Raw genomic sequence first — 25,216 nt, forward strand, 5'->3', positions numbered from 1 at the left:
TATGTTAATTCCACTTGTAACGCGCTCGGCTACTCAGGAGTGTCCCGGCGTGAACCTGAGGGAAAAACAGAGACAATCAAACAAAGAGGAATGTTTTAAGCTTCTTTTTAAAGACTGCAAGTTCCTGAGTGAGACGAAGATCAAGAGGAAGAGCATTCCAGGCCCTGCTGGCTCTAACCACCAGAGAGCAGCCCCCCGTCCTCTGGAGTTTATAGCGCGGGACCGAGGCCAGGCAAGAAGAAGACGAGCGCAATGCACTCGCGGGGGCATAGAAGGAAAAGCGCCTCTGAAGATAGAGAGGGCCCGGACCGTGGAGAGCACGATGGGCCATGACCAAGGATTTAAATTTGATCCTGGCCACAACAGGAAGCCAATGTAACTGTGTGTTACGTTGCCAAACAGTTGCTCCTCCCTCCCACGAGCCCCCACACTTTTGTACGGTGCACTGTTGTATCCCGTGCACTCCTACAGTACACTATTGTAAAGCCTATTCGTGCATGTCCTGCAGCATTCCAACTACACCGTGACACTGCAGTTTGGCGGTGGTGCATGCCACTTTACAACATCCACTGCGGCCCTTGTGGCGGCCACACCAGAACACAGAGACACATTTACCGCACTTCCTGAACACGGACATGTCGAGACACCCCGTTTCCCTTGCCGGATAGGAAGACCCCGCGCTGACCTTTGTATGCCGGACCAGCACACGCTGCTTGTGCATGCAGGAAGATGCGTGCGTAGCTACATGTCCAGGCACACTGCCAACGTTGAGGTGAAATGGTAAAGTCCGCTGACACTGATGCTGCAGTGCCCATCATGCTAACACAATGACCACACGGACACACTTGCTCAGATGCGGGTTCGGGGGGCGGTGGCGGTCCTGGGTTGTTGCGATGCGTGTTGTGGACCTCATGGTTATCCCTGTATCATGCTCACTGACTCTATGGCACCTGTGGGTGTTTCGGTGTGGCTCTTGGCTCTGTTCCCCTTTATGCTGCAGGTAGTTGTCCTGCTTAACACCAGCAGAAAGCGGGTGTAAAATCCCTGGTGCTAACGCGGCTTATCGTCAGAATTTGTTTCGCATCGCAGTTGTCGTGAAAGTTGTGATGTGTTTTTTTCGTGTACAGAAAAATAAACAAACTGGGCAGTGTATCCCGTCAAGTTCCAGCACCTGACCCACTATTCCCAATCAATATAAATACGACATTTCTTCATTGAATTTGTGTGTACACTGTAAGTGCACCCACTACCACAGTGCAATTCAATACAGGATCTTAGCATTTAGAATAAATCGCAAAGGTGCACCTCGTGTCTTTTTGCACGGGAACGCCTACTCTGCATTTCACTATCAGCACTTTAATGCAACTAAAGTTGAGATAAATCTGACACACTATTCAGAAGCTGGTGCAAACTGCAGACATCACCAGTATTGCCGTGATAACTGCCCCAAAATGTAACACCATGGTGGACACCACGAAATAACAGTAATAAGAACGAGAAAGTTACACAGCACTTAAGTAACAACCAAAAACTTAATTGAAATTTTTTTTTTCTTCAAACTATTTTTTCGCAAACGTATATATAAAGGATAAACTACATTTAACAAACTGAACACAAAACAAGGCGGAAGACTCTTGTCGGGACCATGAATGTCGACGACACAGCCTGGAAAATAAAGCACAAAATAAGGACGTGTGTAATGAGCATATCAAAGGAGTGAGACACAGAGAAGGAAAAAAAAGCCAGAGAGAAAAAGAGAGGGAAGGAAAGAAAGGGAGTGAGAAAGGGAGAAGGGAGATAGAGAAAGAGAAGGAAGGAAGAGAGTGAGAGAGAGAGAGTGAAGAGAGGGGAGAAAGAGAGGGGGGAGAGGGAGAGAGAGAGAGAGATACTGCCGCCCCTGCGCATCCATGACCAAATAATTACCTGCAGCCACCGGAGTGTCTACCGGTGGGCACTCCACGTGCCCGTCAAAGCCCCGCAGCCCGGCAGATCTCACACATCGCGGAGTCCTAAGTCATCAATGGCGGAGACCACATCAGCTTTTGGTGCTGCTAACCTTGTGCAATGCAAGTCCGCGCACATGGTAGTAGGCCCCTGACGGCCATACAGCTCAGGGTGCGACCAACCCTCTGCACAACTTTTTATGGACTCTTTATAATTGAGACCTGTGGAGCATCCGCCATCCAGTCACCATCGGCAATAAAGGTTGGGACGTTGTCGATCCATTATATTTGCGTGGTCACATGGCCTGTGTCGCATGTGCCGGATGGGTGTGGTGTGTGTGCAAACCTGCTCAAAGGGAGTGGCCGTGACATGTTGACAATTAGACCACTGACTTGCACACCAACAGCGAGCACGCCTGCGACAGGTACCTATGTGGGGGAGGGGGGGGGGGGGATGAAAACGTGTTCTCAATGGATTTTCTATAGGAAACTTTAGACAAGGCTACAGGTCAAACTGCTGAACGGAATTAAGCCAAATTTGGCAGGGAGAAAGGTCTTGGTCCAGAAAGTGCGCTTTCTCGCATCGAGTGAAAATATAAATGAAAGGTCTCAGGGGCAATTTAATATACCGGAGCTCTGTTTCTGCGAGATAACGCTTTCACCCTCCCTCTGCCCAACATCACCACTTTGCAGCTATGCCGTTAGAAGCCAGTCCGTCGGCTCGCAGCTCTCTACCTTTGCGAGCTAGTACGCTACTGTGCCTGTATCTCTGCGAGCTACTACGTTGCTGTTCCTTTGGGAGCGGACGGCTCGTAGTACTGCGTCGGTGAGTCGAGCGGAGGGGCCGCAGTTGTGCCTCTGCGAGCCTGGGTGCGAACTGTTCATAACTCACACTACATAAGTATTGAAAAACCATTTTGTGATTCAGTCCGTCAGCTGGCATCAGTCCAAGGCATTTCTGAAAACTTATCGTAGTTCTTTCTGTGAGAGATACCCCTTTCACGCTGCCTCTCCCCACATCAGCAGGTAACGCACCCTCTTCCCACATTACCAACATACCCCCAACAACCTTCTTGGGCCCAGAAGTGTCTGTGCGGTTGGACAAACAAGAATCTTAGTCATGTATAGGTTTACATATAAAACATTTTATTTAAAGAAAACAACAACAAATAAAACCGAGTCTGGTGCTGTGGTCGCTGCCACGGACTTGGGGTCACTGCCATTCAGGACTCAGGACACAGTTCCACATGTGGGATCGGCTTGTGTTGAACAGGGTTAGTGGCACCACGTGTTGCGCCTTGTGTTGTACAGGGTTAGTGCCACCACGTGTCGCCGGCCTTGCATATGGAAATATGCCTAACTGATCAAAGGGAGTATGGTGCTGTGGTCGCTGCCACGGACTTGGGGTCACTGCCATTCAGGACTCAGGACACAGTTCCACATGTGGGATCGGCTTGTGTTGAACAGGGTTGGTGGCACCACGTGTCGCCGGCTTCTGTTGAACAAGATTAGTGGCACTACGTGTTGCGTCTTGTGTTGAATTCTGCCTCAATAAGGCCACGTGGCAATGACTTGTGGTGCAGTGAGTTAGTGGCACCTAAAGCACTCAGCATGTGCGCACCCTGCGATGATGCGTGGTCCGGGCGGGCCACATGGTAGCAATGTCTTTACATGCATTGAAAGAATCTTCATAGCAGTAAAAATCTCCCAAGTAATTCCATTTCAGTCCACCAAGGTTTGAAGAGTTGCAGAAGAGCTAAATAGAAAAACTCTTATCAGGAGTATCACAACTTAATTTCCTGTGAATAATCGAATTTCCTTTGGCATTCTTTACGAAATATTCATCAGATCCAATTACAGCATATTTCTCTTCATTTATTTTTTCTGTAACATTTTTTCTAAAACTATAATGTTGCAGTATTTCATATAGACATATGTTTTCCAGGTATGGACTTCTATTTGGATATTATGCGAGGAACAGCAATTGAGTTATCTGCAACATATTGTATGTCCATATTTGCATTCCACATCTTGATTGTAATCATTAATGTACTTTGATTCTTCTATTTTTATTTTATAAGTATTTTTGGGTGATTTTCGAGTGCTAGTATGCCTCACTGCTGACATAAAACTGTTCACTCTTCCTTGCGATGACTTATGGTGCACTGAGATAGTAGTATCTTTGGCGCTCAGCGGGTATGTACCCTGCAATGAAGCGTAGTCCGGGAGGGCCGCACTCAGACCAATGTCTTCTGTCTATTGAATTCTGCCTCAATTTGATTTTCGAGTGATAGTATGCCTCACTGCTGACATAAAACTGTTCACTCTTCCTTGCGATGACTTATGGCGCATTGAGTTAGTAGTACCTTTGGCGCTCAGCATGTGCGCAGCCTGCGATGATCGGACGGGCCGCACTGGAAACAATCTGTCTTGCCTACTGGACTGCGTCATCTGCAATCACCACTCCATCTGAATTGTGAGCCCTGCTATCCGCAGTGTAGATCGAAGGCAGTAGTCTGTACAGACATAAGTCTGCGGTGCTGTGCCGCTGGGTTCGCAGGGGGCCTGTGTCGAGGAGGCCCGCGGTCATGGCGGCAGCCACGTGGCAGGGTGAGGGCCGCCGCTCTGGCAGATGCTTTGGCCTTCCCACAAATGAACCACGCCCAGAGACTCAGCCTATTTATTCATACTCCTATGCTGCAGTGCCGTACGTTGGACCAGCCCACTCCGCTTATGCTTCCAGGGGGGTGGGGGGGACAACACAGCTACATGACCGAGATCTTCCCCATTGCCTGTGGTAACATGGTTGCGTCCACTGTGCACAACACTACAAGTATCAGTAGTATATGTCCACATGGAGAGGTTTGTGCTTTGCATAGTGAGGTCTGAACAGCACATCACCGCTACACTTGGTATTGTATTAATTATTATTGATGGGTGACTTGCCCCCTTCACACATACTTGGTTCCCACATCGCCAAACATTCAACTATTGTGCGGCTGAGGGGCCATGGCGTTTTGGGAAGATCCGTTGTCCTGTTTTGCGCTGCCTTGGTGGTAGTAGGGGGGTGGTCCGGGGGGGATGTCCTGGTGGTGGTGGGTGTTGTGGCCTTGTTGGGTGTCGGAGCTGCATGATCAGTAGCTGTATCACCGTTGGTCTTTAAATGTGGTTGTGAGTTGGGTCCAATTCACGCTGTAGATAGTCGACCTCCTTACACCAGTTAAAGGCTGATGTTAATTTCTTACTGCTAACTCGGCTTATTGCCTGCTTTTTGGATCGCATTGCAGATTTGGCTGGTCGTTGAAAATATGGGGAAGTGGTGTTTTAGCTTTTTTTTTTTCTCGGGAACGCCTACTTTGCATATCATTAGTGTTAGTTGTGGCTCACATTTGTGGTGATTTTTTGGGCAGAAGGTATCAATGGAAAAGTGGTGAGATTTGCAGTTTTGACCAGGTTGAGAATGGGATGATAATTTAAAAACACAGAAAAAAAGATAGGTTTAATGAACATTATGATTAGAAATTAGCATTTAAAAATCTTTGAAATTCACTGAAAAAAACATAGGTTTCAGGCACATTATAGTTAGAAATTAGCATTTAAAAAACCATTGAAATTTACTGAAAAAACCATAGGTTTCAGGGACGTTATAGTTAGTTGGACATTTCACTCATACAAAACCATAGAAATACCCCCGTTATAGTTAGTTGAGCTAACTATAACTCGCACCCCGCAATGCACTGCTGATGACGTCATAAATTACATCATTCATGACATGGTCAGTGACATCACTGATGACATCACTGATGACATCTCAAATGACATCACTGATGACATCATCAACGTGAAAATCTGATGCACGTCATCACACCGTAATATAACCCTTGATACACCCACTCTAAAATACAGAGTATCATTTTTGAAACCATCAACACACCAATACCAATTAGTACATATCCAATCACTAATTCCTAGCTCTACACACACATCCACTCATTCATCCATACAGTCACTCATACATACAGTCAGCCATCAAAACAGCATTATCATATGCACTCACATATCTATACAGACACTCACACACTGCCTCTCATTCATAGAGTTACTCACACACCTAGTCAGTCATGAAAATAATCAATCACACTTTCATTTACTCACATATACAGTTATACACACACCACCTCACGTATTTAAACATATACTAACACATAATTACACTCTGATACAATAACTAATACAAGCACACACTGATCCATACAGCCACTTTCACAATCACTCACTCTCACATATAGTCATTTATACACTCCAACACTCACATATACTGCCTTTCACATATGCAGTTACTCACACATGTACCACTGAGGCATATATTCACTCACCAACACACCCTCACCCATCCATCCATACAGCTCTTAACAGATGCACTCTTGAACCTATACACCCAGTGAATCATCCACTCACATTTATGGACAGAGATACTCAAACAACTAATCAATAACCCATATAGATCCTCATTTACGTAAGCACCAACCCATGGAACCGCTTACACACCAACTGACAAACTAAACTGTGTGAATGTCTGTATTAGTTACTAACACATGCATTCAGTAAGACAAAATTAATCACTTACTACAGTCAGTCACACAGCTACTAAATCATCCATCCTGACTCTTATACACCCATTCATTCTTCAATACACCTTGGCATATATATAAAACATATTTACTTTTTATAGAAACACAGTCACTAGATGTTTTTTTCAGTGAATATATATATCTTTGGAGACTCTAAGGTTTTGTTTAGTTTTGCCACTTAACCAAGCTTGGACAATGTTGAAAGGTAAATCAAAGAATTGGCAATTACATACAAGGGCAATTCTATCAAGCCTTTGAAGAAGCAATCCTCTCCATCTATGTATTATCCACAATGTTAACAAAGAGACATTAAAATAAAAGAGTAGCTCAAGCATTTAAAACATGGGTGAAGTGTTAGAATAATGTTATGTTTATATGAATCTAAAGAAATATGAGATTGTAGTGTATTTCTCATGTAAAAATAATATTAATTCCAAACTGCAAGTGCTGATTAGAGCTTACACCTTTAGCTGAGAAGATCTTTGCAAAAAAGGAATAGAAGTGGACGATACGCCTTCCGCTACAAAGGCAGTCTCTGTTGCTTGAGGCTGGAAATTACATAATATTCTCAGCCTGAGTACTGGCGGAGGGTCATTGGGTCCATCTTCTGCTCCTATGGAATTCAGGTATTTCAGACAGTCTCCCCGAAATCTAGGATAGGGGTGAAAACATCGGTATCCTACTCTGAATATCGTTGACTTCCCATTCGATAGGCTAGACCCGTAACTGCACAGAGTCCAGAACCGCTCCGATGAAAGGGAGCACCTGAGAGGGAGTTAGGTGCGACTTCAGACCATTGATAGTGAACCCCAGTGCGTGCAGGAGGTCTGTAGTAGTCTGGAGATGGGAGACGACAGCCTGGAGCGAGTCTACCTTCAATAGCCAGTTGTCAAGATAGGGGGAAGCAGGGCACCCCTGATCTTCTTAATAGAGCTGTGACCACTGCCATCACCTCAGTGAACACCGAGGAGCTCTGGTAAGGCAAAAGGGAGCATGGCGAACTGAATGTGCTCATGGCCTACCATGAACTGCAGGTAACAACTGTGGGCATCCAGGCCGGGAATGTGGAAGTATGCGCCATGCAAGTCCAATGCTACCATCAAGTACCCCTGGTACAGGGTAGACAGGACTTGAGCGAATGAAAATCTTGAACTGCTTTTTGAGGAAGAAATTGAGAGGGCGCAGATCCAGAATAGGGCAAAGACCTCCGTCCTTCTTGGACACCAGACGATAGCAGGAATAAGAACCACAACCTACTTCTGGCATTGGCTTCTTCTCCTTTGCTTCCTTGGTCAAAAGAGCCGTCACTTCCTGACAGAGCAAAGAAAGATTGTACTCCGTCAGCCTGTCAGGTCGTCACAAAGAGGAGGGAGTGGTCCCCTCGGACAATCTGAAGAACCCAGTGGTCTGATGTTATAGACCTCCAGTGGGACAGGTGATGGCATATCCAGTTTCCCACTGGGTGCCCATGATGGTAAGAGAGCAAAGTAAAGGGGTTTGGAGGCTGTGTTTGCTGGAAGAGTGGTGGACCGGCCCGACCTCTGGCTGCCTGACCCACGTGACTGTGGGTACGGCGCCCTCGACCGTGCAGAGACTAGGAAGCTTGCACGCCATGGTGGGTTGGGTGGGACAAGAAGCATCTGGAAGCCCCTTCCGTGACCAGGAAAGGAGTGGAATGCATACTGGGGTTGGTGAAAGGCCATGGAAAGGCCCAAGGACCTGGCTGTAGCTCTGTTATACTTGAACCGCTCTAGTGCTGAATCAGCCTTGAAGGGCAAAAAAAAGCAATGCTTGGCCATCCCTGGAAAAGACAGTGGTTCACAGCCAGGGGCGACACCGTAAGGTCACTGACGAAGAAACAAACCGTTCTGCCCAGTGAGTTGGTCATGTCCAGTCCACATCGAATCGTGAACTTTTCTGCATCTCTCCCATCAGACATAGCTTGGTAGAGTATGAGCGGGCCTCCTCGGGGACCTTGGGGAGCACCTGTGCAACCGAATCCTATAGGGCATGGGAGTAGCGGCCCAAAAGGCACATGGTGTTCATGGACCACACTGCGACCCTTGACCCTGTTTACAGGTTAGGCCGCTCCCCCGCCGCACAGCGCCACCTGTGTGCTCGTGCCTCAGCCCGCTGCTGCTGTAGTTCACCGCTGTCCCTCCCTCTCATCTTGTGCTTCTCCTGTAACTGTTTGTTTTTTGGCAACTGTTATCTGTTACTGTATTTGCTTCCCCTATTTCTGGTTTTTGTACTTCTCTGTTCTTGCCCTCCGTTTTTCACCCGCTCGTTTTTCCTGCTGTAGCCTCCCCTGCGGTCCCGCCCCCCTACTCGTCCATTCGCCGCCCCGCTCCCGCCTCCCAGCTGCTCCTCCCTCCCACCTCCCCTTATATGGCGGCTGCTGCACGGCCGCGCCGCTGGTGCGCTGAAGGCGTGCCTAAGCAAGCCCGTCTGCGCCTGGACCGCGCCCAGCGCCAGAACCCCTGGCCCCGCGAACGCCACAACGCCCGACTCTGCTACGATTTCAACACCCTCCACACACTCAACACCAGACGATCACACACCTGCTTCCTGGCAGCCCCGAAGCGCACCAAAGGACCCTTCTCCTGCCGGAACTGCAGCTTCACCAGTCTCCGAGCCGCCAACCCGCCCACCAGGTCAGGACGCAACCACCTCAGATGCATCCTTCTGAACACCCGCTCCGCACGCAAACACGCCGTTGAACTCTGGGACCTGCTCGAAACATCCTCCCCGGATGTCACCTTCCTGACAGACGTGGATGAACAAATCCTCGGCACCCAACATCGCCATAGCCATCCCGGACGGCTACAAGACCACCCGCAGAGACCGCACCAACGGAGTAAGAGGTGGAATCACCATCATCCACAAGTCCACCATCAAGGTCTCGACCAACTCCGACGACACCCTCAGCACCGCTGAACACCTGCACTTCCAGATCCACACCGATCCCAACACCACCCTCAGAGGAACTCTGATCTACAGACCCCCTGGACCCTGGCCTCAGTCCAGCAACTGCATCACCAACTTCGTCAGCACGCACGCCCTCTCCTCCACGGACTACATCCTCCTCAGGGACCTTAACTTCCACTTCCATAAACAACAACACCACCAACATCGAACTCAGACAGCTCGTCACAACGCCCACTCACTCCGCCAGCCACACGCTTGACCCCATCTTCTCCGCAAGCTCCCATGTCTCCTTCAGCCACACCACCGAACTCCACTGGACCGACCACCGCTGCATCCACTTCACCTTCCGGAAACCCACCACGCACCAACGCACCAAACAGATCACCCGCCGCAGCTGGTGAAAAATCAGCGAAGTCCAGCTAAACAATGCACTCTCCCGAAACCCACCCGCTGACCCCAACCCTGACGCCGCAGCCAGCAACCACAGACGTTGGATCAACGACTGCGCCAACACTCTCGCCCCGATCAAGAATCCCTCTAACAGACGCACCAACAAGAATGCCAGCTGATTCTCCGCGGATCTCCAGACCTCCAAACAAACCTGCCGAAAACTAGATAAGAAATGGCACCGTGAACAGACACCGGAGAACCACGCAGCCCAGAAGAAAGCCATGTGCCAACACCATCACCTCATCAGATCCGCCAAAAGAACCTCCTTCAAGGACCGCCTCGACAACAACGCACACAACAGCAAAGAGCTCTTCAACATCGTAAAGGAACTCTCCAACCCCAGCTCCAACACCAACGACATCCCACCATCGCAAGATCTGTGCAACTCCCTTGCCGCCTTCTTCCATCGCAAGATCGCAGACATCCACAACAGCTTCAAAAACCTGACCACCCCGACAGCCGACACCTCAGACCCCACGGCCACCACCCACAGCGACCCCCTGTTCACCTGGTCTAACATCAACGACGACACCATCAAAATCATGAACACTACCCACTCCAGCTCCCTGTCAGACCTGTGCCCACACCACATCTTCAACAAAGCCAGCGCCGCCATCGCACCCCACCTCTGCAAAGCCATCAATATCTCCTTCGAGACCACGACCTTCCCGGTGAGCTGGAAGCACGCCGAGATCAATGCTTTGCTCAAGAAACCCAAGGCAGATCCGAGAGACCTCAAGAACTTCCGGCCCATCTCACTGCTACCATTCCCGGTGAAGGTCATCGAGAAAACCATCAACAAACAACTGACCCCCTGTCCCTTATTACCCACTCCCGGAGGCGCGAGCAGGAGGAGGTGACCCGTGTTGAAGCTGAGATAACCGAGTTGGAGGGTGATCTAGAACATGGGGTGACGGATGATAAATTACATGTTCTCCGACTCAAGCAAGCGGCCTATAAGGCCCTCGTCACGGAGGCGGCCAGGGGCCTCAGTAGAGAGCAACAGGGGAGACTGTACGATGTGGGTGATAAGGCTGGTAAATTGATTGCGTGGCTGGACAAAAAGGAGAGAGCGAGTCGAGTTGTCCCTTTGATTGAGAAACAGAATGGTGTGTGTGTCACTGAACCGGAAGAAATTGTTTCTTGCCTTGCAGACTATTTCCGTGGGGTGTATTCCCCGGTGTCCTCCCGCTCTGAAGAAGATTCCCATGCCCTGCTCAGAGATATCGCGCTGCCTTCCCTTTCGGAGGAGGACAGAGTGTCGTTGGACGCCGCTCCAACTTCTGAAGAAATTGCCCTCGCCATACGCTCGGTCGCTTCCGGCAAGGCCATGGGTCCTAATGGTCTTCCCATCGAGTTGTATAAACTGCGACCGGATACGCTGGCACCACATCTCCGGGCTATGTTCCTTGCGGCCCACTCGACGGGTTCCCTCCCGCTAGACCAGCGTCTGGCTACAATTGTGGTTATCCACAAGGAGGGGAGGCCGCGGGACCGAGTTACATCCTATCGGCCCATTTCGTTATTGAATGCGGAGCCCAAAGTTCTTGCCAAAGTGTTGGCCAATCGGCTGGTCGGCGTAGTGTGTGACTTGATTCACCAGGATCAGTCCGGCTTCATCCCCCATCGCAACACAGCGCTTAACCTGCGGCGTTTGCATGGGGTGCTCGCACGTGTCCCGTACATACGGGAGCCGGCCATCTTGCCGTCCTTGGACGCCACTATGGCGTTTGACACACTGGAATGGCCATATATTTGGGCGACGCTCGCGAAATTTGGGTTTGGCCCTGGGTTTATCAGTTGGGTTAAATTGTTGTACTCTGGCCCGCTGGCACAGGTGGTCGTGAACGGTAGAGTATCAGCTCCGTTCGAGCTGGGCAGAGGCACGCGGCAGGGCTGCCCGTTATCGCCGCTCCTTTTCGCGCTCGCCTTGGAGCCCCTGGCGGAGTGGCTGCGGTGGGAACCTTCTATTCGTGGTCTCCGCTGGACCCCCGAGTATGAAGACCGCGTATCTCTATACGCTGACGATATTCTCCTATACCTGGCTTCCCCACGTAAGTCATTGATAGTACTGGTTGATGTATTGCATTCATTTGGCCTTAACTCCGGCCTTGTCATCAACTGGGCTAAATCGTGCGTCTATGTTCTCTCTGGGGAGGATCCTATCCTTCCGCGGGGCTGTCCTATCCAGATCGCCCCGCGGGGATTTCGGTACCTGGGTGTCTTCATTACCCTGGATGCGGAGGCCCGATATAGTCAGAACTTGCTTCCCCCCCCTCCAGCGCCTGAAGGAGGATGTCGCACGTTGGAGGCGCTTGCCGCTCTCGCCGCACGGCCGGGCGGCATTGTTTAAGATGATGTCGCTGCCGCGTTTCCTGTATGCTCTGCAGAACACAATGGACGCCGTCCCGGCGCGCTACTTCCGCGAAGTGGAGAGTTTGCAGCGCCGCCTGTTCTGGGAGGGGAGACCGCGTATCGCCCTGGCGAAGCTGACGCTCCCGTGGTATGACGGGGGGATTGCCCTCCCGGATATCAAACGGTATTATTGGGCCTCCCAGCTGGCTGCGATTAATCACGGCATGTACGGGCCCGCTCTAAACCCGGCCTTTGAAATGGATAAGATGTTACTGCCGGGTGGTGATTATAACCGTGCGCTTTACTCCAGCTCGCTCGACGCACGTCTGACGGGCCCCACGCGTGTCATGGTACGAGTGTGGCACGCGGCTAATGTGGCGATGGGGTGGAAAGATCGTTTGACCCGGGCGTCGCCACTATACGCAGCTGAGCAGTTGGGCACCCTTTGGACTTCGAAGGGCTTCGAGAGGTGGGACATGATAGGCATCAGCAGGGTGGGTGATCTCTGGACTAGGGGGGGATTCAAAACGTTCGAGATGCTGCAGACGGAATTCCAGTTGCAGGACAGGGAGTACTTTCGGTATATGCAGATCCGTCATGCGCTAGGCTCCGTCTTCCCGGATGTTGCCTCCATCCCGGAGTATTCCCCTCTGGAGGACAGAGTGCTAGATGGACATGTACCGGAAAGCACGATTTCACTAATCTATAAAAAACTTATTAATGACCGCGCGGGATTGCTAGCTAGCCTTCGTGAGGCATGGGTTGCCGATGGATTGGAGCTGGACGACGAGGACTGGGTCTCTGCGGTGGCCTCCCCGAAAGAGGTGGCCATACCGGCCCGCCTTCGTTTCGTCCAGCTCAAGATACTCCATAGGGTCTACGTTACGGGGCCAAGGCTATTGCGTATGGGCTATGCCGTGGACGGGCTGTGTAAGCGTGGGTGTGGTTCTTTGGGGACCTTTCTTCATATTTTGTGGGACTGCCCGGAGGTGGAGCGATTCTGGCGTGGTGTGCATGAGGTCCTGCGGGTGGTTACGCGTGTGTCGCTGCCGCCTGAAGCGAGGAGATGCCTTCTGAATGTGTGGGAACCAACCGACTACTCGGCGCCACAGACGTGGTGGGTGACTCTGGGATATATGGTGGCCAAACGCGACATTGCCCAACTGTGGGGTTCCCAGAGGTCGCCGACCGTCTCGGCCTGGAAGGACAACATGGACTGGTGCATGTTTCGGGAAAAGGTGGTGTATGTTGCGAGAGGTAAGCCTGGGACATGGGTGAAAGTATGGGGCCCCTGGAACGCCTACCGCGGGGGAATCTGTACCCCGCCGTTATTGCCCGATCCGTCTCCGGCCCCGTCCCCTTAGCCGGTTTATCGCCCCGGTACCGGGCACTGAGTCCACCTAGTCCCTGTCCTGACCTTTTCCCCCCCTTGATACTCCTATGGGTTGGTAGGGTCCCCCTTCTAGGGGAGCACATGTTGCTGTTTCCGATTGTGGGTTGCCTTGTGGATTTGTTTTTTGTTGTTATTTATATTAAAAAGGAACCGTTATATGGGGTCCGGATGGTGTGGCTATCAACGCCGCTAACTCCTGTGCATTTCCCTTTGCCGCAGCATGCGCGCTATTGTTTGCACCATATGCTCCTTCTGTCTGCTAGCGGCCGGCCTGAAGGTTGTAGGCCCATCTGTGTATATTTTTTGAATTTTGTAATAAACGGTTTAAAAAAAAAACAAAAAAAAACAACAAAAAAAAAACCAAACAACTGACCCGCTACCTCTAGGAGAACAACATCTTGGACCCGTCCCAGTCCGGGTTCCGCAGCAACCACAGCACCGAAACTGCCCTCATCGCCGCCACTGATATCAGTGCCCTGCTGGACAACGGCGAAACCGCGGCCCTCATCCTCCTGGACCTATCAGCCGCCTTCGACATGGTCTGCCACCGCACCCTACGCACATGCCTCCATAACGCAAGGATCTGAGACAAGGCTCTGAAATGGACCACCAACTTCCTCTCCGGCAGAACCCAGAGCATCCGCCTCCCCCTTTCCGCTCCGAAGCCTCCAAGATCATCTGCGGCGTACCTCAAGGATCATCCTTCAGCCCAACATTGTTCAACATCTACATGGCCTGCTCGCCCACGTCACCAGACTGCACAACCTCAACATCATCTCCTACGCCGACACACAGCTGATCCTCTCCCTCACCAAGGACCCCTTCACTGCCAAAACCAACCTCCACGAAGGAATGAAAGCCATCGACGAATGGATGAAGAACAGCCACCTGAAGATGAACTCGGACAAGACGGAGGTACTCATCCTCGGCTCCACCCCCTCAGCCTGGGATGACTCCTGGTGGCCGACCGCCCTGGAAACAGCATTGACACCCACCGACCACGCACGCAACCTAGGGTTCATCCTCGACTCAACGCTCTCCATGACCAAGCAAGTCAATGCCGTCTCATCCTCCTGCTTCAACATCCTGCGCATGCTCCGCAAGATCTACAAGTGGATCCCCACCGACACAAGAAGATCGGTCACCCAAGCTCTCATCAGCAGTAGGCTGGACTACGGAAACAGCCTCTACGCGGGAGCCCCGGCCAAACTGCTGAAACGACTACAAAGCATACAGAACGCCTTCGCCCGCCTGATCCTCGGCATCCCCCGACACAGCCACATCACACCCCACCTGAGACCTGCACTGGCTGCCCGTCAACAAGAGGATCACCTTCAAGCTCCTCACCCTCGCACACAAGGCACTCCATGACACCAGACCAGCATACCTCAACAGACTACTCACCTTCTACACCCCGAACTGCCAACTCCGCTCCGCCGACCGTGCCCTTGTTACCGTCCCCCGCATCCGAAGAGCGACCTCCGGCAGCAGATCGTTCTCCTACCTCGCCGCCAAGATCTGGAACACCCTCCCCATCCTCCTATGGCAGACCCAAGACCTACTAACCTTCAGGAGGCTATTCAAGACCTGGCTATTCGAACAGTAGCAGCACCCCCCTCCACCCCAGCGCCTGGAGACCCTCACGGGTGAGTAGTGTGCTCTACAAATTTCCTGATTGATTGAGTGATTGCCAGGCTGGTGCAAGAAAATATTTTTTCCCCTAAAGCTGTCGAGCCCCTTGGATTCCCTATTCGGTGGAGTGCCAAGATTTGCACGGGAGGAGGAGGCTTGGACCACCAAGCTCTCTGGGGTAAGGTGTTGTGTGAGGAAGTGGGGGTCCCATGGGACAGTGCGGTGGCAGAGAGAAATTGCCCTGTTCACAGGAGCTCCTGTGCAGGGTATGGATCAAGTCCCAAGCAAGACATCTGCGAGGGCTTCATTAAATGGGAGAAGCGGCTCTGAGTCGGTCACTCCTGACTGAAGCACCTCCGTCAAGACGCTTGTCTTGACCACCACTGAGGGTAGGCTAAAGTCCAGAACCTCAGCCGCCTTTCTCATCATCATAGGAAAAAGAACCACTCTCCTCCATAGCCATGGTAGGAGGAGAGAGCATGCCAGTACTCGGGGAGGTGGCCAGTTCATTGGCGTCCTCCAATTAATCACACCAGTCCATGTTGGGGTCTAACGGATGGTATTATTCAGGTTCCAGCGACCATTCCCAATCCTCCCTGAGTCCCAGCCTATAAGTATAGGGCTCAGGCTCTGACCTGGAAGTTTATGGCTCTAGTTTGGGTCAGAGTGACCGTCAAATGACGTCCCTCTGAGAGGAGAATGCTGACGCGTCACGAGAGAGTGCCGTGAGCGTCCAAATCAGGACAGGCACCAGGGAAGGTCGAGATGGTACGGGTGGTGCCGGTCCGGTTCCATTCATGGATTCAAGAGACTCGAATAGAGGCCGGTGGAGAACCAGTGGGGGCCCCTCCAGAATCCACAGGACCCAAAGGCATGCTCAGCAGGTACAGGCCGGCCAAATACGAGATGCATGACCTCCTAAAACTCGCAAAGTTGGAGAGGAGTCACTCAGATTCCTTGAAAGTCGGGGAGGGGTGAAGCTGGCGCAGGCTCGAGCAAATGCCAAGCCTTGACTGAAAATGCTGCCTCGTCTTGTCGAATGGCTTTGACGGATGTGGCGAAGTTGAAGACCGCTTTGACTTTTTACTCTTCGTATGCATGTGGTACTTACCCAAAGATGACTTGGAGTACAATGAGGATGCTGGGGTCCGTGACAGATTCAGGAATCTTCATCTCGACTGGGATCAAGACCATCGCAGCGTTGCACATCGGACGGCAAGGAGCTTGAGGGAGCATTTCCTCAAGACTTTGGGGTGCAGGGCGAGGCAGTTGACACAGGTGTTCGCATCATTGTCACAACGGAGGCACCAAAGGAAAACAAGGTGCGGGTCTGTCACCGACATCTGCTGGTGACAGGCACCGCAGGGCTTGAAGTCAACCTTCCTAGTTGACATGCTGTGAAACCACGAGAAAAATCCTAAAAGACTTCAACAAAAAGTTTTGAAAAATAAAATAAATAAATTGACCAAAAATTGGGGGTAGCTCTCTAGGAATCTGCGCCGACAGGTGTGGAAAGAAAGGAACTGATGTCAGCATGCTGGGGTGGCACCTATATAGGCACCGCACACGTCACTTCTGGCGAGGACGATGCCACGTGGTGCCAAGCGACACCACCTACCAGCACGCATGGAGACTGATCCCATAAAATTTCCAGATCCAGTCTGTCGCCCGGGGATAATTTTAAGGTAAGGCATCTGGGGCTAGACGTCTATCAGATTGCCTATCCTCCTCCCTTGTAGCTTCATTGCAATGAACCTCGACTGAAAGGAAGTCAACAGTGAGACATTCATTCAGTATCTCCATCTCCAGCCGTGTCACACCATCATAAGTAAAAAATATTGAACCTAACCTAAATTCATTTTGCTTCCTTCCTGATTACCTTCCCAAGTTGGTATCCTTCACTTAAATGGTTGTACTGTGCATAACTGGCAAGGCATATAGATACTTATTTCTGGATTCACAAACAGGGTATTCTCTGTACTACAGGTACACTGAACTCCCATGTACGATATCTTTAACTGTACTTCAAGGCTCATAATCTTCATGGGGTCTTATCATTCCTTAAAGCTTCAGAGCAATGGCCTCTAGCCAAAGGTATGATGCATCTCAACATTCATTAGTCCTATGTTGGCTCAGGCACACTCACAGAACAATAGACTTACCAGAGGAGAAATTCGCCAGACACAATAGAGCCAATTTAACATGTTACATAACATTTCGATAGAATAAGACATCCCTAGAATGTGATGATGACTAGGAATTTATATTTTTGTGTTGGTGAAGGACGACTCCGAACAAATTATTTTAATAGTGGTAAATCCAGGATAGACATAATGGGAAAGTTGATATGCAATGATTTCTGATTCCCTATGCTGTATATTTCTGCCACAGTTCTGCTTCTGTAGAAGCAAATGAAGCCCAAAATGCCTAGGAAAATATACTAGTGTACCCTTTAAGAGTGGACTTATGGTAGGTGAACTAAATTACACATGAAAAGAAATCACTATCTACAGTTGTCAAAAGCGGTTTGAAAAATATGACATAGATGTGGTATTCAATATTCAGCTTACATTAAACTAACCAAATATATAGATTATCCACAAATACACTAATCATAAATGTATTTTATTAGGTTTTTGGAGAATTCAAATCTTTATTAGATTAGGCAACATTAAAATTAATTTGGAGGGAAGAAGCATTATAGACCATAACTACAGTCACAACGGGGAAATCCCCAGGTAAGGTTAAGAATGGAAAAGACTGCTTATCAACAGTCTAAATTTTACTAAGCCATTTACAGAATAGTTCAAGAATATTGAAGTCACTACACAGAAAATAAATGTACAGATATTTTCAATTAATTGCTACAGTACAATACTGTGCTGACGTAAATGAAGGTTGATCAAGTAACCAGGCCATATAGATTTAAAGACATTTTCACCATCCCATAGGATGCATGTTATTCTTTCTAGGTGCACTTTCTTTGTTTGGTCAGTGATCTATTTGATTACACCCAATATGCTGTATAACTTTCAGTTCTGGAGGTATTTTGTTTACCTATTACCAGACTCTTTTCTATGCAGAAATTGCAAAATTGGATTCGATTTTCACAGAGGAGAGGCCATTCAGAAGCAGCATAAATGGAGTCACCTGCAAATCTACATTTGTGAAGGTCTTCATTTTGGCAAGAAGCTCTCTCAACCAAGGAAGAGCAAATTGATGTTCGATAAATGTATGAACATATCAAGCACCAGCAAATGGAAGTTATCTTCTAGACAGGGTACATGGTCTTCTGTGAAGCTGCTTTATTACAAGGAACTGCAGTTATGGCTAAGTTTTTCATATGGTTTCAATGTATTTAACCAAGTGTGAAGTTCTCCATCTCTAGATTTAGGTTTGCTTCCCAACTTTCAAACTTCAAACAAAAAGTTTAAAGAAAGCAAGGAGACCGAAGTTGGGACTTATCAACTTGCATTAACAATGATAAAATAATAGCTTTGAATTGGAGTTAGTTATGTAAGTCGTGTTTTATGATTTTATTTGTTTTAGATGACAGGGTGACTGGGTATGTGTATATACACATATATGGCATTTGTGTCATGTCTACAATATATGCCTTTAAAATGTGAAATAATTTTTGTAATGCCAGTAATATAAAGGGCTGACCTCAAAGGACTTTTCAGAACAATATTCACAGATTCATGGTGATGCCTTTGAATGAAAGGTTAATAATGGGGTTTTTCAGCCCTCTTAATTATATTTAAACAGAGGTATACTCACATAAAAATCATCATAGATTCCGAACTCCTTATCATAAGCAAAAAATGTGTCTCCATCACTTATAATGTGCAAATGGAAGCAACGTAAAAAGTATACACTTTTGAACAGATTCAGGTCAGGTTTTCAGTATACTAATATAGATAAATGAAAACATGCCAAGAGATCTTTATGCGTCCATCCTTAGCACACTCAATGCAGAGCTTAGCAATTCATATAAGTTGATTGCGATTGTGAAGGCATTTTCACAACAGATCTTTTGAACTACAGACATACCTCAAATATGTAGGCTTCAAAGTTGTATTAAGGAAAAAATGACCAAATAGATAGGAGTCTTGACTTTCATGGAATAATACTAATGATGAAGATAATGGAGTTACATTTTTACAGGATTCCGCATTATATAGTGCAGCAAATGATTCTACATTATACAATGCTGCTTTAATGAGAACAGGTGCATTCTCCTACTCAAACTGAAGACCGCATATTTCCAAATAACCATATTAACTGACTGAAGGCTTAATTTTACTAAAGGAACATTTATTCGTGGCCAAGTTAGCTTCATTGATCCAGGAAGCTTCACGGGAGATGGAGAAACCCAGATCCACTACTACAAGAATTTCTGCTGCTGTAGAAACCTGTATTCCAGTAAATCATAAAAATGTAATAGTAGAACCGTCTGCTTTTATATTTACTTGATTGCATGTTTTTATTTAGCACCAACTACAATTTCAATAAGAAACGTTGTACATATCAATGATGGTGGTACATAGGTTAAAGATGGAGGGATGGCTTACAATTTATAGAAATAAAAGTTGCTATTAATACATTTCACAAGGTGTATGCATAGGACTGGTTAAAAAAAACATATCTAGGGTGGTTAATCTAATCAAAAGATTACACAGGAACGAAGTACACATTTACTGTAAATTGGGGCTATAATCCTAGTCTCTCGAGTTGACATGGATGTTTTTTAAATGCCACTTTGATCTCCTAAAGAGATGGGGGCTGCATGAACATCTATCTGGTGGTACAGTTGCTCCAGCGGACGAGGCCTAAAATGTAGAAGGACCAGAATTTGGAGGTAGCACACGGTGGCTTGAGTGTGACTAGATGGTTATGGGAGATAGATCTTAGCTTCAAAGCAAGTGTGTTATAAAAATACAACATAATGAAGAAATCCAGCTGTACAGGTTTGTTTTTAAGCTGTAGACAGACAAATAATGTGGAAAGTGATGTATTTAATAGTGAATAAGGTGAAAAGCCACATACCGGGAACTCGGTCTTTCAGCTGAGACAACCACACTATCAAAAACGAACCATGAATGAACTGTACTGGCTAGATGCATGTTCAGTTTCATAAACAGAAACTTAAGATCTGTTATAAAATGTATTTCTCAGCTGGTTTCTTATCTAGATAATGGCATCCCAAATATTGCCTAAACCTAAAACCTGGTGTCTGCCAGGGTAAATAGCAGGATGAAAAGCAGCACGAGAATGAAGGTGCTGTATCAAAGTCCTTGCACCAATCTGAAATAACTAGGACAGAAGGATATCTTAGGGAAAATACCAGTAGTGGTGTAGATACCTTTCTCTAGGGAGCAGTGTCTCGTCTAAAACAGCAAAAAAAACTTGCCATAAAGCAATGGAAAAAAGGGACAGAAGCCACAGACACACAAAATAAAAATAGATTTGTTTTAGAATCGAGTGCAAGCCATCTGAAATTAATTATTAGGTAAGGTGCAGCAATGGAAGTTAATTAAGTCTTTATTCTCTGCTCCCACTATTTAAACCCACGCCATCAAATTCAAGAGACCCTAGTGTTTGATGTGACTTGTGCCACAAATGACCGCTCCTGCCCTACGTTGTTTTCCATCCACTTTTGTCAACATTGGTTAAAAAAAGAAATCTCAAAGTTTTCGTCAAAACCACTGCCACAAATTAAGTTATGTAAAGTTATTAAAATGATTGAAGATCTGATAGATGAAACATATTACAAGCTAAAGCATGTAGGGGAAAAAATGAATCAAGAGATTGGGAAAGATAGCAACCCCTTCATTCATATGTTTAAGAGGCACTTCCTCAATTCATTCCAAATCAATGTAATGAGAGCATAATTAGCTAATTAAACTCTAGAAAATGCATGATATGTCTGTGTAAAGAACTCACCTGGTTCCCCTGAGCTAGGAGAGCCTTCAGACGTGCAATTTCAGCCCGGAGCTCGCGAATTAATTTGACGTTCGAGTCCTCATTAATGGTTGGCTTGTTGATGATGTTTTTGGCTCTATTTGCGTAGCGAAGTGTGCTCAACGTTTCTCCATAATTGATATCGGCAGGTGAAATAGCTGTGAAGGATTAAATCATAGAGAAATTACCCAGCAGCCTACACTTCATTTAGCAGGAAGAAAGTTAACAGTTTGCAAACCAGATCTGAGTTTTTGCCAGAGGACCACATTTATTGTGTCCTTTTATTGCTAACAGTCACTAACAAGAAAGTTGCTTTTTGAATTGGAGTTAGTTATGTAAGTCGTGTTTTATGATTTTATTTATTTTAGATGACAGGGTGACTGGGTATGTGTATATACACATATATGGCATTTGTGTCATGTCTACAATATAACAAACAGTACAGTCCATAGACTGGGAAATTAAGGTCCTCGAGGTCACCCAAACTTGCAAAACTATGTATCAAATGGTGAGACACCACGAGGGCCACGGTAGAATATGACGTCACGCCTCGGGGGAGCTCGCACTCAGTTCAAACCATGAACTCATTCAGCATGTCCATTTGAAGTTGCACCTATTGAACCTACTTTGCTGCAAAATTGTGTGCGTCTAAGCTGTTAATTTCGTTTTTCTTTAGCAGCTACGCACATCTTTGTCACACACAGATTCCTATTTCTCAGAAAATCACTGGGTTGACATTTTTTCATTGCTACCTGGTCTGTCATTGGGAAGGGCTGAACTCCTTCAAGAAGAGACGGGCATCTGAAACCTCACCAGTCTCAGAATGGTTTCTCCTTGCACTCATGTGTCCTATACGTCGCACTCAGTAGGTGTGTCTAAATGTCTAAAACCACTGGTGATTTCATATAATTACATGCTACGAGGATGATGTCACTGCGCTCTGCCGCTCTAAAAAGAGGCGATTACAGCAACAACGCGGGGGGGGGGGTGATGTGTCACTGACAAGAGCTCGCAGCCGCGGATAGAGGGCCTTTTGCATTTGGAGGGATACAGTAAATTAGGTAACTCTGCAGAAACTATAATGCCTAGGAGGTAACTAGTGTTTATTGCCTCAGTAACAGGTGAACCCTGTTCTGTTTCATACAGTAGATGGTTAGCACTTGTGGAAATAGCGTAGCAAAGGGGTGCAATCCGTGGATGTTTCCACCCCCTCCCACCATATAGGAAAAACATTTCCGAAAGTGAAGTACTAGGCACAAAGGTATCGGCACGCCACCCTTTGGAACGGATTACGGAAATCATAAGAAGGTATCACGCGCTAGGTTGAGCATTTACATTACAGTACCGACATAAGAAACACACATGCACGCGTTTATATAAAAGCACACAAGATTTAAAGCATGCAGAGGTTTCTTTTCGTTCCAAATTACACTGAGCAAAACATGGTAAAACATAGTAGAAGTAAAAAACAACAAAACCAAAAGAAATATAGTGTTATACACAGTCCATTGATATGCTTTAAAAAATGCAAGACATTAATTCGTAGCTTTGTGGGCATTTGAATTTATCCGTGGTGGAAGTGTAGAGACAACCGAGGATCAGCTGGAGGTGGGTATGTGTGGGTGTGTATATATATATATATATATATATATATATATATATATATATATATATATCTGACAAAGACAGCTTACGCAGTCGAAACGCGTTACCAGGCTTTATGTGCCTGAATTAAAATCTCCATGAAGCGACCCCAAGCGTGCTGGAGTCTGTTACAATGCTACAAATTGTGTAAACAGGCGTTGAAAGGAATATATACACATATATATATTATCTACTGGCGGTCGCCAGTAGATAGTTATAGTTAGGACCTATTTTCCATAGGAAATCCGCAACATTCTATTCCCAATTACTCTGGCGCCGGCTGACGAATCTTAGCGAAATTTTCCAAACTTTTGGCCAGCTCCGCTCCGCTCCTACCCTGAAAGTTTCGTGGTGATTCGTCAAGCGGGGGACGAGAAAAAAGGGGGGTCCCAAAACGCGTTTTCCCCATGCAATTTACCATAGGATCTGTTTTCGCAGCTACAGCCCGAACCGCTGAACGGAATTACACCAAATTTGGGAAAGAGGTAGTCCTCAGTTCAGACCCGTGCCTTTTGCATAAATGGTGTGAATCCGTTCAGTAGTTCCTGAGAAAATTAGAGTTAAAAGTACATATATATATCTATGGCGGGGAGGATCCGCGAACCCTACCCGCACCGTAAGCGCACCCGCCCCGAACCAAGTGCGCACCCTCCCGATCGCGTGTTGAATGCTAATTGGCTGTCGAGTGTCTGTCTACATTCGAAACCAGGAAATTTTGGTGGCCATTTTCTGCCTCGGTAGAGGAGAGGCTGAAGAAGCAAGGGGAATAAGTTTGTAAAACATATAAAGGGGGCAGAGTGGAAATACTCTGACCCTGTAGAGGTGCTTAGGGGGTCCCCCTGGGGACCCTTTAAAAATTTTTTTTAAAAATGGCGGAATGCGCGCACGGTGCGCGCATCCTACCGCGTTTGGTGCACGGATCCTCTCGCGTTGGGTGCGCGGATCCAAGGAAAAATTAATTGAAAAAAGACAAGAAATCATTGGTTGTATGACAACTTTCTACACTGAAAGGTAGGGTGTATATTTCTGTTTTTTAAAGGCATGATTCTTATTGGTTAACACAAACTGATTGTAAGGAACATTATATATGATAAGCTGATATGTTGAAAAGTTAAGCACACTTGCTGTCTTGTTTAGCAACATTGTGTGCTGAACTTGTGACCTGTGTGCTCAGTGCAGTGTTCCATGACCTGTTTCTTTGGTAACAGGCAGAAGGCAGATTGGGGGAAGAGTTGAAATGTATTTCATTTGGAAAGTGTTGAAATGTTTAACCAATAGAAATGTGTGTTTGCTTTTGAATGTATGTGTGAAGGATTGTGATTTGATGTTTACATGTATATGTGTGGAAAATGAAAGGGAAACTTTTCCATTCTTTGTTTTTGCTGAGAGGTGCACAGTGCAGAGACTCTGTAAAAGAAAATCTGGTGTGTGACTGATATACTTCTTAATCTACAAAACAACTTGAAAGGTGAGTTATTTAATTGTGAGGGGATGTATGTAGACTATTTTAATTTTAATCAGACTAATGTATTTTTCCTGCTAAAGTGTAAGGAGTACTTTTTTTCTCTACAATCTTATTGACAGTGTGTGTGCATGTAGAAACCATTCTGTGATAAGCATTTTTATTTTTCATGTGTTTGCAGACAGATAACTGTGCTGTTTTTATATTTTGGTAGAATTAGAAAACAGTCATTGTTTATGAATTTGTGAAATGAGTTATGTTTCTATATTAAAATGTAGTACTCCTTCTAGATGAAGAAATGTGTTTTGGTATAGTGCAAGGGATGGTGTTGTTTGTCTAGAATCACACAGTGAGTATGTGTGCATTTGGGAACCACTGTGAGAGAAGCATTTGGTAACACTGTGTATTTTCTGACAGATAACTGTTTTAAAACCTGTCATGTTGTCAAGTTTTAGTAGCATTGGAAGCCAGTATTTGCTTATGCATTGATAAAATAAGTCATGCTTTGACACTAGTGTGCTGTACTTTAATATGTAGATTGTGTGTAGTCTCCTTACCCCTTGCACAGTAGTGAATGAGTTTTGGTAAGCTGCTAGGGATAGTGTTGTTTGTCTAGAATCACACTGAGTCTGTGTGCATTTGGGAACCACTGTGAGAAAAGCATTTGGTAACATCGTGTATTTGCTGACAGATAACTGTTTTAAAACCTGTCTTGTTGTCAAGTTTTAGTAGCATTAGAAGGCAGTTTTTGCTTATGCTTTGATTAAATGAGTCAGGCTTTGAGACAAAAGTGCAGTCCTGAAATATGTAGATT

At 47.0% G+C, this 25,216-nt stretch overlaps 1 protein-coding gene across 2 annotated transcripts in view; it reads right to left on the bottom strand.

Moving 5' to 3' along the window:
• KIF16B (kinesin family member 16B) overlaps positions 1-25,216 on the bottom strand; it is a 1,684,060-nt gene that overhangs the window by 1,197,483 nt on the left and 461,361 nt on the right. For both annotated transcript variants that reach the window (XM_085612707.1, XM_085612706.1), the window contains exon 10: positions 21,279-21,454. In XM_085612707.1, the coding sequence (XP_085468833.1) occupies positions 21,279-21,454 (176 nt within the window). The remainder of the gene's footprint in view (positions 1-21,278; positions 21,455-25,216) is intronic.

This window comes from Triturus cristatus, chromosome 6 (assembly GCF_964204655.1).
Source record: "Triturus cristatus chromosome 6, aTriCri1.1, whole genome shotgun sequence".
In the NCBI taxonomy this organism is placed as follows: domain Eukaryota; kingdom Metazoa; phylum Chordata; class Amphibia; order Caudata; family Salamandridae; genus Triturus; species Triturus cristatus.